Genomic DNA, 17,907 nt, shown 5'->3' with positions numbered 1-17,907 from the left:
CATCGCCGACACCTAACTTCAAGTATTAACCCCTAATCTGCCGACCGGACCTCGCCGCTACTCTAATAAATGGATTAACCCCTAAAGCTAAGTCTAACCCTAACACTAACACCCCCCTAAGTTAAATATAATTTTTATCTAACGAAATAAATTAATTCTTATTAAATAAATTAATCCTATTTAAAGCTAAATACTTACCTGTAAAATAAACCCTAATATAGCTACAATATAACGAATAATTATATTGTAGCTATTTTAGGATTAATATTTATTTTACAGGCAACTTTGTATTTATTTTAGCTAGGTACAATAGCTATTAAATAGTTAATAACTATTTAATAGCTACCTAGTTAAAATAAATATAAAATTACCTGTAAAATAAATTCTAACCTAAGTTACAATTAAACCTAACACTACACTAATAATAAATTAATTAAATAAAATACCTACAATTATCTACAATTAAACCTAACACTACACTATCAATAAATTAATTACATAAAAAACCTACAAATAAATACAATTAAATAAACTAACTAAAGTACAAAAAATAAAAAAAGAACTAAGTTACAAAAAATAAAAAAATAATTTACAAACATTATAAAAAGATTACAACAATTTTAAGCTAATTACACCTACTCTAAGCCCCCTAATAAAATACCAAAGCCCCCCAAAATAAAAAAATGCCCTACCCTATTCTAAAATAAAAATTGAAAAGCTCTTTTACATTACCATCCCTTAAAAGGGCCTTTTGCGGGGCATGCCCCAAAGAATTCTGCTCTTTTGCCTGTAAAAAAAAAACATACAATACCCCCCCCAACATTACAACCCACCACCCACATACCCCTAATCTAACCCAAACCCCCCTTAAATAAACCTAACACTAAGCCCCTGAAGATCATCCTACCTTGTCTTCACCACGCCGGGTATCACCGATCAGTCCAGTGGAGGCTCCGAAATCTTCATCCAAGCCCAAGCAGGCGCTGAAGACATCCATCATCCGACTGAAGAGGTCCATCATTGGGCTGAAGTCTTCTATCAAGCGGCATCTTCAATCTTCTTTCTTCCGGATCCATCTTCATCCCGCCGACGCGGAACATCCATCCTGGCCGACGGCTTCCCGACGAATGACGGTTCCTTTAAATGACGTCATCCAAGATGGCGTCCCTCGAATTCCGATTGGCTGATAGAATTCTATCAGCCAATCGGAATTAAGGTAGTAAAATTCTGATTGACTGATGGAATCAGCCAATCGGATTGAACTTGAATCTGATTGGCTGATTCCATCAGCCAATCAGAATTTTCCTACCTTAATTCCGATTGGCTGATAGAATCCTATCAGCCAATCTGAATTCGAGGGACGCCATCTTGGATGACATCATTTAAAGGAACCGTCATTCGTCGGGAAGTCGTCGGCCAGGATGGATGTTCCGCGTCGGCGGGATGAAGATGGATCCGGAAGAAAGAAGATTGAAGATGCCGCTTGATAGAAGACTTCAGCCCGATGATGGACCTCTTCAGTCGGATGATGGATGTCTTCAGCGCCCGCTTGGGCTTGGATCAAGACTTCAGCCCGATGATGGACCTCTTCAGCCGGATGATGGATGTCTTCAGCCCCCGCTTGGGCTTGGATGAAGATTTCGGGGCCTCCACTGGACTGATCGGTGATACCCGGCGTGGTGAAGACAAGGTAGGATGATCTTCAGGGGCTTAGTGTTAGGTTTATTTAAGGGGGGTTTGGGTTAGATTAGGGGTATGTGGGTGGTGGGTTGTAATGTTGGGGGGGGTATTGTATGTTTTTTTTTACAGGCAAAAGAGAAGAATTCTTTGGGGCATGCCCCGCAAAAGGCCCTTTTAAGGGCTGGTAAGGTAAAAGAGCTTTTCAATTTTTATTTTAGAATAGGGTAGGGCATTTTTTTATTTTGGGGGGCTTTGATATTTTATTAGGGGGCTTAGAGTAGGTGTAATTAGGTTAAAATTGTTGTAATCTTTTTATAATGTTTGTAAATTATTTTTTTATTTTTTGAAACTTAGTTCTTTTTTTATTTTTTGTACTTTAGTTAGTGTATTTATTTGTATTTATTTGTAGGTATTTTATGTAATTAATTTATTGATAGTGTAGTGTTAGGTTTAATTGTATTTAATTGTAGGTATTTTATGTAATTAATTTATTGATAGTGTAGTGTTAGGTTTAATTGTATTTAATTGTAGGTATTTTATTTAATTAATTTATTGATAGTGTAGTGTTAGGTTTAATTGTAACTTAGGTTAGGATTTATTTTACAGGTAATTTGGTAATTATTTTAACTAGGTAGCTATTTAATAGTTCTTAACTATTTAATAGCTATTGTACCTGGTTAAAATAAATACAAAGTTGCCTGTAAAATAAATATAAACCCTAAAATAGCTACAATGTAACTATTCGTTATATTGTAACTATATTAGGGTTTATTTTACAGGTAAGTATTTAGCTTTAAATAGGAATAATTTATTTAATAAGAGTTAATTTATTTCGTTAGATAAAAATTATATTTAACTTAGGGGGGTGTTAGTGTTAGGGTTAGACTTAGCTTTAGGGGTTAATAAATTTATTAGAGTAGCGGTGAGGTCCGGTCAGCAGATTAGGGGTTAATACTTGAAGTTAGGTGTCGGCGACGTTAGGGAGGGCAGATTAGGGGTTAATAATATTTATTATAGGGTTATTGAGGCGGGAGTAAGGCGGATTAGGGGTTAATAACTTTATTATAGTAGCGGTGAGATCCGGTCGGCAGATTAGGGGTTAATAATTGTAGGTAGGTGGTGGCGACATTGGGGCGGCAGATTAGGGGTTAATAAATATAATATAGGGGTCGGCGGTGTTAGGGGCAGCAGATTAGGGGTACATAGGGATAATGTAGGTTGCGGCGGTGTGCGGTCGGCAGATTAGGGGTTAAAATCTTTTATTAGAGTGGCGCCGATGTGGGGGGACCTCGGTTTAGGGGTACATAGGTAGTTTATGGGTGTTAGTGTACTTTAGAGCACAGTAGTTAAGAGCTTTATGAACCGGCGTTAGCCCAAAAAGCTCTTAACTCCTGGCTTTTCTCTGTGGCTTGAGTCTTGTCGTTAGATTTCTAACGCTCACTTCAGCCAAGACTCTAAATACTGGAGTTAGGAAGATCCCATTGAAAAGATAGGATACCCAATTGATGTAAGGGGATCTGCGGTATGGAAAAGTCGCGGCTGCAAAGTGAGCGTTAGACCCTTTCCTGACTGACTCTAAATACCAGCGGTAGCCCAAAACCAGCGTTAGTAGCCCCTAACGCTGGTTTTGACGGCTAACGCAAAACTCTAAATCTAGGCGTAAATTAACTATATTATATATTTAAACACCTAACCCTACTCAAATAACTTAAATCTACACTAAAAAATTACTAAGTTACAAAAAATAATAAACACTAAGTTACACAAAATAAAAAAGAAATTATCAAAGATTTAAACTAATTACACCTAATCTAAGGGCCCTATGAAAATAAAAAAGCCCCCCAAAATAAAAAGAAACCCTAGCCTACAATAAACTACAAATAGCCCTTAAAAGGGCCTTTTGCAGGGGCATTGTCCCAAAGAAATCAGCTCTTTTACCTGTAAATAAAAAATACAAACAATCTCCCAACAGTAAAACCCACCACCCACACAACCAACCCCCCCAAATAAAAACCTAACTAAAAAAACCTAAGCTCCCCATTGCCCTGAAAAGGGCATTCGTATAGCCAATAGAATGCAAGCTCAATATTATTGGCTGATTGGATCAGCCAATAGGATGAAAGCTCAATCCTATTGGCTGATTGCAACAGCCAATAGGATTTTTTTAACCTTAATTCCGATTGGCTGATAGAATTCTATCAGCCAATCGGAATCTAAGGGATGCCATCTTGGATGACGTCATTTAAAGGAACCTTCATTCGGGAACAAGACTTCGAAAGAAGAGGATGCTCCGCGTCGGATGTCTTGAAGATGGAGCCTCTCCGCGCCAGATGGATGAAGATAGAAGATGCCGTCTGGGTGAAGACTTCTGCGGGCTTGGATGAAGACTTCGGCTGCTTGGATGAAGACTTCTGCCGGCTTCTTGGAGGATGGATGTCGGATCTTCAAAACTGTAAGTGAATCTTCAGGGGTTAGTGTTAGGATTTTTTAAGGGTGTATTGGGTGGGTTTTATTTTTAGATTAGGGTTTTGGGCTGCAATAGAGCTAAATGCTCTTTTAAGAAGAATACCCATACAAATGCCCTTTTCAGGGCAATGGGGAGCTTTTTTTTAGTTAGGTTTTTATTTGGGGGTTTGGTTGTGTGGGTGGTGGGTTTTACTGTTGGGGGATTGTTTGTATTTTTTATTTACAGGTAAAAGAGCTGATTTCTTTGGGGCAATGCCTCGCAAAAGGCCCTTTTAAGGGTTATTTGTAGTTTATGGTGTAGAGTGTAGTGTGTAGATTAATTCCTTAGTGTATTTACAAGCATATATATATACATAGGTGTGCATACGCAATGTGCCTGGGCACACCCTAAACACCCCAATGCACATAGGGCCGGAGGAGCACTATAAAGTTTCAAAAGGTCTGTAGGGAGGTAAAAGATCTCCCCTTCAACAGCCCCACTCTATCACACAGCATCTCTCCCTATGACAGGTGCCCACACCGAGTACTGGCTCTTGATTTACCAGGCTTACCCACAGGATTTTTCCAGGGCACATCAGCCAATTAGAGGGAAGCATAGGATATGTTGTGATGTCATATTCCCAACCCCTCCTTAAAGTGCACCTCTGTGTCCGGAATTAGCACTAAGGTTTTAGTGCGGAGGGGACTGTGGAGAGAGGGAAGGGGCATGGAAAGAGGGAGAGAGAAGAGACATGGAAGCGTGGAGAGAGAAGGGGCATGGGATGGGTTGAGACAAGGGGTATGGGTATGGAAGTGGTGAGAGAGAAGTGGTATGGGCATTGTAGGCGAGTGGGAGGGGTATGTGCATGCAACAGGAGAAGAGAGAAGGGGTATTGGCATGGGAGGGGGGAGAGTGTGTATGTGTATATATATGTTTATAATCAGTAAGCATGCACAAGATAAGGGAATCTATAAACTATTTACAGCCAATTAACGAGTGGAGCGCTAACAGTTACGCGAAAGTGAAAAGGTTTTCTTTTGCAGGTGTTTGCTTGCGTCTGTATACCACACGTATTACAAGTTGAAAGTAAATGCGATCGCTTGAGCTCAGTCGCAATTTACACTAGAATGAAAACTGCGTCCCCAGTGCTCTGGTTAACTGTTTTGCAAAACAAAAAAGTGTCACAAAACACATCAATAATACATTATAAAGTACTGTTACACTCCTAATAACAAAATGAAAAAAAAAGAGAAGGTGGTCTCCAATGGTAGAAAACAGACCAGTTATTTTCTCTATTTATGCCTTTTGGCTCTAGTGTGTCTAATTGGAAGATCCAATAGGTCTCCCTTTGTTTTAAAAGAAGCCCCTTTTGCCTCCCCTTCTGGGGTTTTTTATTTGCTCATAAGGGGAGGCAATAGGGCCTATTTATCAAATGTCAGTCCGACATAATCCGATCAGCGGATCATGTCCAACAGACATCGCTGAATGCTGACAGCATTACGCTCTCCGCATTCAGCATTGAACCAGCAGATCTTGTGAACTGCTGGTGCAACGCCACCCCCTGCAGATTTGCGTCCAATCAGCCGCTAGCAGGGGGTGTCAATCAACCTGATCGTATTGGATCGGGTTGATTTCTGGCGATCGCTGTCCGCCTCCTCAGAGCAGGCGGGCAGGTTATGGAGCAGCGGTCTTTAGACTTGTGTTGCTGGCAAGCCTGAAGGCTCGCCAGCAACCCGGGGCTTCAAGCTCCATACGGAGTTTGATAAATATGCCCCATTGGATCTTTCAATTAGGCACACTAGAGCCAAAAGGCATGAATAGAGAAATTAACTGGTCTGTTTTCTACTAAACTTGATCAATCTGTAGCTATTTTTATAATGAATACAGTTGGTGTTTCTGCATTAAATTTATGCTAGTTATGCTGTGTTGCAATTTTTGTTACATTGTATATGTAGTATAATATATCAGATGATGTTTACAAAAATTATGCATTTAAAATGTAACAAAAGGAAATTTATGGTTTGACAATTTTTGTTTTTGGTTGTCTTAAAATTAAGGTGTTTTTAATTTTCGTCCACTAGATGGCGCTATATGTTTGTAAATGTAGTATACCTAGCTAAGGTTTTCACAGTTGTTTAATTAATGACAGGTGTATAAGCAACGAAAATTGATGACCCATGCATCACATGACTAAGGGGAGTTACCCCGAAATGTTGTGACCTGTTTGGAGTCCATTCCATGTAACTGAATAAAGAAAATTATTTGTACCATTGGAGACCACCTTCTCTTTATTTTCCTATTAATTGGTGAGTTTGGCAGTTCTCACTGTGGGACTCAAATTGGAGTTGTGCTGGTTCACTTTTTTTGCTGGTGTACTATAACACCATCTAATAAAAAATATTTGAAATAAATATATATTTATATGTATATATGTGTGTACATATGCATTTATATGTGTATACATATATATTTATAAACATATATACACATATAAACTCATAAATACACACACACACACACACACACATATATATATATATATATATATATATATATATATATATATATATATATATAAATGTAAACGCATATTTATGCAATATTCATATTTAATAAAGTGTTATACTGTGTATTTACTGTAAATATTTGTCATTCCAATGTTCTTCACATAAGGAAATATATTTCATGCACCTATAAATACCTATAAATAATCATAGAAGTGACAAGTAACATTTTGTCCTGGCTAGTAGCTAAGGACTTTAATTTAAATTTTGAGCCCTGTATATATATATATATATATATATATATATATATATGCATACAGTATATATATATATATATATATATATATATATATATATATATATATATATATATATATATATATATATATATATATATATAGGTATAGTTATATATTTTAACAAAAAAATTAGTTATACTTGTATAAACTTGTAATACGAGCGCTACCCGATGCGCACAAAAAGTTTACTTCTAGCGAAGTTAGCGTGAGAGCAGGAGCGTTAGATAACGCTTTACTTGCAATTTGGCCCTTAATCGTGTATTTCTTTGTTGCATCTTAAAAAATATATATATATATATATATTTTAATAAATGTCACTTTTTTCTTTTCAGACTTGTGAGGACCTTTCAAAGTTTATTTATGAGCATCAAAAAAATGGTGAATGCTGTTTTTATCAGTTACAGTAACACAATTGCAGAATATATTCAGAGACAATGGTCTCCATTTACTAGGCAGCAATTACTGTTTTGGCAGCTCGTCATTTCAGGCTCATCTTAAATTATAGTTAAGTAGCAGCAGTTTTAAGACCGCTGTTACTAAAAGGAACATGAAACCCACATTTTTTCATCCATGATCCAGATACAGCATGTGATTTTTAACAACTTTCTAATTTACTTCTATTATCTAATTTGTTTTGTTCTCTTAGTATCCTTTGTTTACAAGGATACCTAGGTAGGCTCAAGAGCTGCTGATTGGTGGCTGTACACACATGCCTCATGTTATTGGCTCACCCAATGCGTTAACTAGCTCCCAGTAATCCACTGCTGCTTTTTTTTAACAAAGAATACCAAGAAAATTAAGCAAATTAGATAATAGAAGTAAATTGGAAAGTTGTTTAAAATTCGACCTTTGCAAGTGGAATATTCAGCTCACCCGTATTACAAGTTGCGGCGGTACGGCTATACCGCTAGCATTTTTGCCTATACCGCAACTCTCCATTTCGCACTCAAAAATTGGCTTTTGAGTGTGGAATTTTCAGATCACCATATTACAGGTTGTGTGGTCAGGTTATTACGCTAGCGTTATAGCTTATACCGCCACGATCCATTCAGCTATAAAAAAACAGTAGTTATGGATTTTGTGAAACAAAAATGTTTCACAAAACTCATAACAAAAATGTTACAAAGTACACTAACACCCAAAAACTACCTATTAACACCTAAACCGCCATCCCTCCGCATCTCAAATACTATAATAAACCTATTAACCCATAATTTGCCGCCCACGCACATCTCCAACAGTAAATTAAAAAAAGTATTAACGCCTAATCTGCCGCCCACCCACATCGCCAACACTAAATAAACCTATTAACCCCTAATCTGCCGCCCACACACATCGCAACTACCTAAATTAAAGTATTAACCCCTAATCAGCCATCCCCCTGCATCGCAAGTACTATAATAAACCTAATAAGCCCCTAAATCGCCAACCCCCACATTGCTAATACTAAAATAAAGCTATTAACCCCTAAACTGCCGGCCCCCAGACTGCTAATACTAAAATAAACCTATTAACCCCTAAACCGCCAGCCCTCCACATTGTGACACACTAAATTAAACTATTAACCCCTAAACCTAACACCCCCTAGCTTTAAATTAAAGTTACAATATATTTTAAGGTAGTTACAATATACTGTAACTACCTTAAAATAAATAAAAACTTACCTGTGAAATAAAACTTCTATAAACATTACTATTTAAAAAAACTAAAATAAACGACAAATAAAAAACCTAATTTACAAAATTCAAAAATCCTAACACTATGAAAAAAAGAAAAAACTAAAATTACAAAAAAAACTGTCTAAAATTATGAAAAATAAAAAAAATCTAAGATTACAAAAATTAATAAACAAAATTATCCAAAATAATAAAAATTAAACCTAATCTAATACCCCTATAAAAACAAAAAAGCCACCCCAAAAAAAACCCCAAAAAACCCTAATCTAACAATAAACTACCAATAGCCCTTAAAAGGGCCTTTTGTAGGACATTGCCCTGAAGCAATCAGCTCTTTTACATAAAAAATTACAAAGTACAATATAAAAGTAAAAAACCCCCACCCACCCAACCCCCCAAAATAAAAAAACTAACTCTATTAATACCTAAGCTATTCATTGCCCCTAAATGGGCATTGCCCTTAAAAGGACAATCAGCTCTTAAGTGCTCATTAAAAAAAAAAGCCCTCATCTAAAAAAACTAAAAAAAACTAACACTAACCCCCAAAAATGTACTCACTGTTCCTCAAGCCCGGACACTAGGTTTATGTTAGGGTGTTTGGTTTTTACATAACTTTCTTGTCTCCATAGCTATCAATAGGGATTGCTTTATAGCGATCTCCATTTGCAGGTGTTAGTTTTTTTCTAACTTTTTTCTCCATTGATGTCTATGGGGAAAACGTGCACAAGCACATCAAGTCAGGACTTGGCTTTTGTGCGGTATGGAGCTTAACGCAACATATCGCACAATACAAGAAGGTTTTTTAGTAACTTGTAATGGTAGCGCTATTGAAAGTGGGGTACCGCTAAATTTTTAGCATTATCTACGCACCGGGTTTAGTGCATAACTTTTAACTTAGGTGCATCTGAATTATGATAGAAAAATTTTGGGGTTTATGTCCCTTTAAATAAACAGTATATAAACTGTGGAGTTAATAAAGAGAAGACACATTAAAAAGTAAAACTTTATTGTAACCATATTAAAAAATTCCTTTAGACAAAGGAACTAATACACACACAAAATTCCTTCCTGTCTTCTGAATAAAGGGTTAAATGTCAGTATCGCCCTTTTGCAACATCGCTAGTCAGGATGACATGAAGGGTACAAACAAAAACACATTAAAAATATCGGCACTGGAGCTCTTTGTGGGTGGTTGAATGATTATTACGGCTATGTTTGTAATTGCTTGCTATAGCTTATTTAACTCTCTGACGAGCATTTGCAACAATAGATACATTGATCATTAGCATAACAATTTATTAATGTAGGATCGTAAACTCTAAATCCATGTTTACTATAGAGGGGATGCCTAAAGATATCAGCACCCATTTGAGTGGTTCTATAGTATAAGAGCATAATATGTACAATACGCACAACCGGATAGAGATTGTTTGCCATTAAATACACAAACTGACCTTATAACTTGATAACTTATGGTTGCCTGGAAAATATCGGTACCTTAGACAGTTGATACTAGTATGAAAGGAATCAGTGTGTTTGTATGATTGACATATAGATCGATAACTAAATGATCCTGTGATACATTAAGACATTGTTATATGCACAGAGAGTAGTACAATATATATTAGATGAGATGTTTCTTTGAATCCTAGCTGCCCACAAATAAACAATACGCTCATATATACTGTATATATATATATTTGGAGTTGATAATACCACTACTATCTCAGTAAGGTGGACAATGGAATGAGTTATAAGTTACCATCCAGTGAATGTCTTAAAGATATAGACACCCACTATATGAGGGATTGATAAGTGACTCTCTACACATTGATAGTATACATATACACTCCTATATATTGATGGCAGTCAAACTATGAATTAATGCATGCAATTACCCTAAGCCCATGGCACATTTTTAATGTGTTTTTGTTTGTACCCTTCATGTCACCCTGACTAGCGATGTTGCACAAGGGCGATACTGACAATTAACCCTTTATTCAGAAGACAGGAAGGAATTTCGTGTGTGTATTAGTTCCGTTGTCTAAAGGAATTTTTTAATATGGTTACAATAAAGTTTCACTTTTGAATGTGTCATCTCTTTATTAACTCCACAATTTATATACTGTTTATTTAATACTGTGCTCAATTTAGCATAGTGGAGATACTTGTTCCCATACATTATGGAATTTATGTCCCTTTAACCTGCAGATTGAAATCATCCTGATGTGATCAGGATGATTGACAGCCCCTGCTATTGGCCAGCGAGGTCCGTTGCAAATCATGTCCACCTGAAAAATAGTAACTGGAGCCCTATATTTCAATTAAAATGTTGTCAAAATTCACTTTTCATATCCATTTTTTCATATGTTGAATTGCTGGTCTTTTCCAAGCATAATATACAATCTGACAAGGTTAGAGACTTTGTTTGGCTACACATAAAGACCATTACTTACTTGGTTTTGTAGGATCATCAGCAAAAGTACAATCTAGGGGGTCCAGATTTTGTTCACCATCTTTTTCTTTCTTTATGACTATGACAGCTTGCTTTGGGTGTCGTGCCTGGCGCAGAATGTTCAGTGCATCATTGTGAGTGACGCCTTTCAGTGACTTTCCATTAATTGACAGAACTTTATCTCCTTTTTGAATGGTTCCTTCTTGAGCAGTCAGACCATTAGGGAAAACCCTGTGCACCTAAGAAAGCATCACACAAGTTCACTTCAATTATGTCATGACATTCTGTTTGAGGATTTCTGGCCTATGAAAATATATTAAGGCTATTTATCATAACGTTACCACCCTTAATAAACAGGAGCCATAAATTATCAAAAATAAATATAAAAAGTGTAATTAGTTTAAAAACATATCTTGCTCATTTGTCAACAGTATAGTTAAATAATCAGAGCATTGACTTTATTGTTCTTTATAAGTGATTCATAAAGGGACAGTCTACACCATTATTTTTATTGTTTATAAAGATAGATAATCTCTTTATTACTTATTCCCCAACTTTGCATAACCCAGTTATATAAATACACTTTTCTACCTCTGTGATTACCTTGTATCTAAGCCTCTGCAGACTGCCCCCTTACCTCAGTTCTTTTGACAGACTTGCATTTTAGCCAATCAGTGCTGACTCCTAGGTAACTCCATGTGCGTGAGCAAAATATATGGCAACACATGAACTAACGCCCTCTAGTTGTGAAAATATTTCAAAATGCATTTAGATAAGAGGCTACCTTTAAGGGCTAAGAAATTAGCATATGAGCCTACCTAGGTTTAGCTTTTAAAAGTAAATTGGAAAGTTGCTTAAAAATACATGCCCTATCTGAATCATGAAAGTTAATTTTGGCTAGACTGTACCTTTAACATTTTCACTCTACACTCTTAGGATAGTTTTAATATTTAAGTAGACCCCTAATTTATTATTTACAAGTCTTTGGCAACTAATGGCTTCATTAAAGAATGTGTCACTAAAAACCTTTCAATATTAGGAATTTACACTCAAAGATATTATGAGCAGTTTTAATACACAATTCCAGCTTTGTGTGACTCATTTAATTGTTTTTTGCAATAGTTTTCATTTTTATCTCCAAAACTAATTTTCATTCATATTTTTTGGGCTATAATTTTCTCCTTAAAGGGACATAGGATTTGTTTCTTTATATATGTGTCAGAAATTAATCACTGTATTGCAAAAGATCTGCATACAGAATTGATGTTTTAAAAATCATTAAAACCCTGTCATTTTGTTAATAAAGTTTGCATTGTTGTACAGTCTGGAGAAACGCTTGAAAAATGATCTTGAATTATATTGATCTCATCTTGTGTAGTGAGCGTTGTTCGCCCGCTTGTTAATAGATGTGGTTGTAAATATTAACCTTACAGTACAGTTTTAGGTTTTATTAAAAAAATGTGTGTAAATGTTTAATCTTAAAAAATGTTGAAAAAATACAATTTTCCATTTTAATTACAGGAAAAACAAGGAACATACATAATAAAGGTATATCAAAAAGTTCCCTCACATAATTATGGGGTTTTAAATCTTGAGTTTAATGTCCCTTTAGAACCCTTCAGTTTTTTTAATACATTATTAATAATTCTCTATGACAAAAAATGTTTATTTATAATGTTTACAAAAACTACAACATGAAGATATAGTAACTAGGCATGTGCATTATTCATTATTCTGAGCTTTGTTTTACAAATGAATGCTGAATATGGCCGCTGGCAACAGTAATCAGCTATTTTCAGCGCCAGATTTTTAAAGTCAAGTACACAAATATCTGCATTTGGGCAGACCTTTGTATGTTGCACTTTAAATCTAATTAATACGGCACCGAAAATAGCCAAATGCAGCTGGCTGCGCATTTATAAAACAAATTTCCGAATAACAAATAATGTACATGCATAAAACTAACAAACAATTTGTCACATGCTTCATTAACTACATATTACGTACAGTGACGGCTTTGTTTTCAAGGTCAAGTCCTCCAGCAAGACTAAAGCCGAGACCAGTACCTTCCTCCTTGTGTAGGACCACTACATGGATGTCATCAAATTGCTGAGAATGAATAGATGTCATTAGTAACAGCAATATATTTACAGGAGTCAAAATGCAATATGGCTACATTCATATCTCTATAGGAAGTTCTAACAGTTACTTGGTTATATTAATAAGCTTTATTAAATTATTTGCAGGATTATTGTTTTAGAACTTTGTATTAAATCAAGCAGTATAAAAATACCAGAAGTAGGGCCCCCCCCAAAAAGCTATCCAAAAATAAAAATACCTGCTAATCTTATACTAAACTACCAATAGCCCTAAAAAGGGCTTTTGTAGGGCATTGTCCTAAGTTAAACAGCTCTTTTACCTAAACAAATGACCAATTACCCCCTAACAGTAAAACACCCCCACCCACCAAACCCCCCAAAATAAAAAACCTAACACTAAAAAAACCTGAATCTACCCATTGCTCCTAAAGGGGCATTTGAATGGGCAATCAGCTCTTTTCCAGCCCAAAAAACCCTAATCTAAAAAAAAAGCCACCCCAAAAAATAAAAAAAATGCCTAAGACTAAGCCCCAAATAGGTACTTACCATTCCTGAAGTCCGGCGGAGAAGGTCTTCTTCCAGACGACTCCATCATCTTCTATATTCATCCGGAATGAAGGCGGAGCGGAGGTGCAGAGCTGTCTTCCCCGATATGTGGATCCTCAGTGGTGTTCCTCCATGGCGGCGGCAGCGTTCCTCTGTGGCGAAGAGGCTCCTCTTCATCCAATGTCTGTCGTACACTGAAGATTGAATGCAAGGTATCACATTCAATTTGGGGTACCTTGCATTCCTATTGGCTAAAATTTTGAAATCAGCCAATACGATTAGAGCTACGGAATTCCTATTGGCTGTTCAAATCAGCCAATAAGATTTGAGTAGCTCTCATCCTATTGGCTGATTTCAAAATTTCAGCCAATAGGAATGCAAGGTACCCCAATAAATATGGGGTACCTTGCATTTAATCTTCAGTGTGCGGCAGACAATCACATGAAGAAGAGCTCCACCCCGCTGAAGACCGCCGCTGAGGACCGCTGATGAGAACCACCGCTGAGGACTGCCACTGAGGATCCTTGCATCGGGGGAGCCAGTTCCGCGCCTCGCTCCACGCCGCCTTCGCTACGGAAGAAGATAGAAGATGATGGAGCTGCCTGGAAGAAGACCTTCTCCTCCGGACTTCAGGAACGGTGAGTACCTATTTGGGGGTTAGACTAAGGATGTTTTTAAAAAATATATATTTTTAAGATTAGGGATCTAATGCTGTTTTTAAAAGAGCTAAATGCCCTTTTTAAGGGCAATGCCCATACAAATGCCCGTTTAGGGGCAATGGGTAGTTTAGGTTTCTTTCATGTAATTGGCAAGAGTCCATGAGCTAGTGATGTATGGTATATACAATCCTACCAGGAGGGGCAAAGTTTCCCAAACCTCAAAATGCCTATAAATACACCCCTCACCATACCCACCGTTCAGTTTTACAAACGTTGCCTCCTATGGAGGTGGTGAAGTAAGTTTGTGCTTGATTTTTATGATTTCTTCTGTGATAAGCTCTTCAAAGCATTCTGAAGCCCAATTCCTCTTAGAGTACAGTGTTTGTCAGAGGGATGTGAAGAGAGTATCGCCTGTTTGATTTTATGGTTTTCCTCGCAGGAAATCTTTTCTAGGGTTCTCTGTTATCGGTTGTAGGGATTTATCTCCTACCCTCCCTTTTTAGATCGACGATATATCTGTTGTAAGCTAGTGGAGATCATATCTCCAGCTGTAGTATGTAACAGTTGTCATGTTAAGCTTTTGAATGCTGAAAAGGTTTCTATTAGTGCTAGTACAGTATCTGTTGTTCCTTCAACATCTAAAGTACATGATATCCCTGTTGATATAAAAAATGATATTGCTGATGCGATACAGAAGGCTATGACTGCTATACCGCTTTTAAATAAACGTAAAAGGTCTTTTAAAACTTCTCATAATACTGATGAAATTTGTAATGACCGGCAACATACTGATATATCCTCCTCTGATGAGGATCTCTCTGACTCAGAAGATCCTACTTCAGACATTGACACTGATAAATCATCTTATCTTTTTAAGATTGAGTATATTCGTTCTTTGTTAAAAGAAGTGTTATAAACTTTGAAAATTGAGGAGTCTGGTCCTCTTCATAATAAATCCAGTAAACGTTTACATTTTGTTTATAAACCTCCTGTGACTACTCCTGAGGTTTTTCCTGTTCCTGATGCTATTTCTGATGTGATTGCTAAGGAATGGTCTAAGCCTGGTACTTCTTTTGTTCCTTCTTCAAGGTTTAAAAAGTTGTATTCTTTCTCAGTGGCTAAATTAAAGTTTTGGGAAAAAGTCCCTAAGGTTGATGGGGCTATTTCTACTCTTGCTAAACATACTACTATTCCTATGGAAGATAGTACCTCTTTTAAGGATCCTTTAGATAGGAAGATTGAATCTTGTCTAAGGAAAGCTTATTTGAATTCTGGCTATATGCTCAGACCTGCCATTTCTATGGCTGATATTGCGGCTGCATCAATTTGGTTGGATAGCTTAGCACAACGGGAAAAAGACTCTGATTTGCATAGCATTGTTCGTTTGCTTCAACATGCTAATCATTTTATTTGTGATGCTATCTTTGAAATCATAAAGAGTAATGTTAAATATATGTCTTTGGCTATTCTAGCTAGAAGAGCTTTATGGCTCAAATCATGGAATGCTGACATGGTATCTAAATCTAGGTTACTATTTCTTTCATTCCAGGGTATTAATTTGTTTGGTTCCCAGTTGGATTCAATTATTTCCACTATTACTGGGGGGGAGGGAATTTTTTTGCCGCAAGATGAAAAGTCTAAAGGCAAATCTAAAGCTTCTAATCGGTTTTGTTCCTTTCGTCAGAATAGAAAACAGAAAACCGCTTCTTCCCCTAAAGACTCTGGCTCCAATTGGAAGCCATCCTCGAGTTGGAATAAATTCAAGCCTTACAAGAAACCAAAGCCAGCCCCCAAGACTGAATGAAGGTGCGGCCCTCGATCCAGTTGTGCTGGTGGGTGCAGATTGAAATTATTTCAAGACGTTTGGGCAGGTTCCATTTAGAATCATTGGATTCAGAATATTGTCTCCCGGGGTATCGAATAGGTTTCAGAATAAGACCTCCTGTGAGAAGATTTTTTCTCTCTCACGTTCCAACAAATCCTGTGAAAGCTCAGGCTTTTCTGAAATGTGTTTCAGATCTGGAGCTTTCAGGAGGGATTGTACCAGTTCCAATTCTGAAACAGGGTCTGGGTTTTTATTCAAATCTGTTCATTGTCCCGAAGAAGGAAAATTCTTTCAGACCAGTTCTGGATCTGAAGTTTTTGAATTATTTTATAAGAGTCCCAACTTTCAAAACAGGTTACTATAAGGACTATTCTGCCTTTTGTTCAGCAAGGTCATTACATATCCTCAATAGACTTACAGGATGCGTATCTTCATATTCCAATTCATCCAGACCACTATCGGTTTCTGAGATTCTCTTTTCTAGACAAGCATTGCCAGTTTGTTGCTCTTCCATTTGGCCTAGCAACAGCTCCAAGAATCTTTTCGAAGGTAATCGGTGCCCTTCTATCTGTAATCAGAGAGCAGGGTATTGCGGTGTTTCCTTATTTGGACGATATCTTGGTACTGGCTCAATCTTTTCATTTAGCAGAATCTCACACAAATCAACTTGTGATGTTTCTTCAAAGACATGGTTGGAGGATCAATTTACCAAAGAGTGCCTTGATTCCTCAGACAAGGGTCACCTATTTAGGTTTCCAGATAGATTCAGTGTCCATGACTGCCTTTAACAGACAAGAGACAAATGAAATTGGTTTCTGCCTGTTAAAACCTTCAGTCTCGATCATTCCCTTCAGTGGCTATGTGCATGGAAGTTTTAGGTCTTATGACTGCAGCATTGGACGTGATCCCCTTTGCTCGTTTTCATATGAGACCTCTGCAGCTTTGCATGCTTAATCAATGGTGCAGGGATTATACTCAGATATCACAGTTGATATACTTAAATCCCAACATTTAACTCTCTCTGTGCTGGTGGTTAGTCCATCATCAGATTATTCAAGGGGCCTCTTTTGTTCATCCTGCCTTGACTGTGATTTCAACAGATGCAAGTCTCACAGGATGGGGAGCTGTTTGGGGTCTCTGACAGCACAAGGAGTTTGCAATCCTCAAGAGGCGAGGTTACCAATCAATATTTTAGAACTCCGTGCTATTTTCAGGGCTCTTCAGGCTTGGCCGCTATTAAAGAGGGAATTATTCATTTGTTTCCAGACAGACAATATCACAACTGTGGCATATGTCAATCATCAAGGGGGGACTCACAGTCCTTTAGCGATGAAAGAAGTATCTTGGATACTTTCTTGGGTGGAATCCAACTCCTTTCTAATTTCTGTGATACATATTCCTAGTGTAGACAATTGGGAAGCGGATTATCTCAGTCGTCAGTCTTTACATCCAGGGGAGTGGTCTCTTCAGCCAGATGTATTTTGTCAGATTGTACAGTTGTGGGGTCTCTCCAAAATAGATCTTATGGCTTCCCATCTAAACAGAAGCTTCCCAGGTACCTTTCCAGGTCCATGGATCCTCAGGCGGAGATGGTGGATGCGCTATCAGTTCCTTGGTTTTACCAACCTACTTTTCCGCCTCTAGTTCTTTTTCCAAGGGTGATCTCCAAGATCATATTGGAACAATCGCATGTGTTTCTGATAGCACCAGCATGGCCT

At 37.2% G+C, this 17,907-nt stretch overlaps 1 protein-coding gene across 1 annotated transcript in view; it reads right to left on the bottom strand.

Annotated features, from left to right (window-relative positions):
* The window catches only part of IL16 (interleukin 16), a 257,992-nt gene that overhangs the window by 29,029 nt on the left and 211,056 nt on the right, over nucleotides 1-17,907 (bottom strand). The window contains exons 19-20 of the mRNA XM_053717743.1: nucleotides 13,068-13,169; nucleotides 11,062-11,299 (exon numbers count right to left, since the gene is read on the bottom strand). Of these exons, the coding sequence (XP_053573718.1) occupies nucleotides 11,062-11,299; nucleotides 13,068-13,169 (340 nt within the window). The remainder of the gene's footprint in view (nucleotides 1-11,061; nucleotides 11,300-13,067; nucleotides 13,170-17,907) is intronic.

The sequence above is a fragment of the Bombina bombina genome, chromosome 6 (assembly GCF_027579735.1).
Source record: "Bombina bombina isolate aBomBom1 chromosome 6, aBomBom1.pri, whole genome shotgun sequence".
Taxonomy (NCBI): domain Eukaryota; kingdom Metazoa; phylum Chordata; class Amphibia; order Anura; family Bombinatoridae; genus Bombina; species Bombina bombina.
The sequence above is the reverse complement of the archived record's forward strand: the minus strand, read 5'-3'. Positions and strand labels throughout refer to the sequence as shown.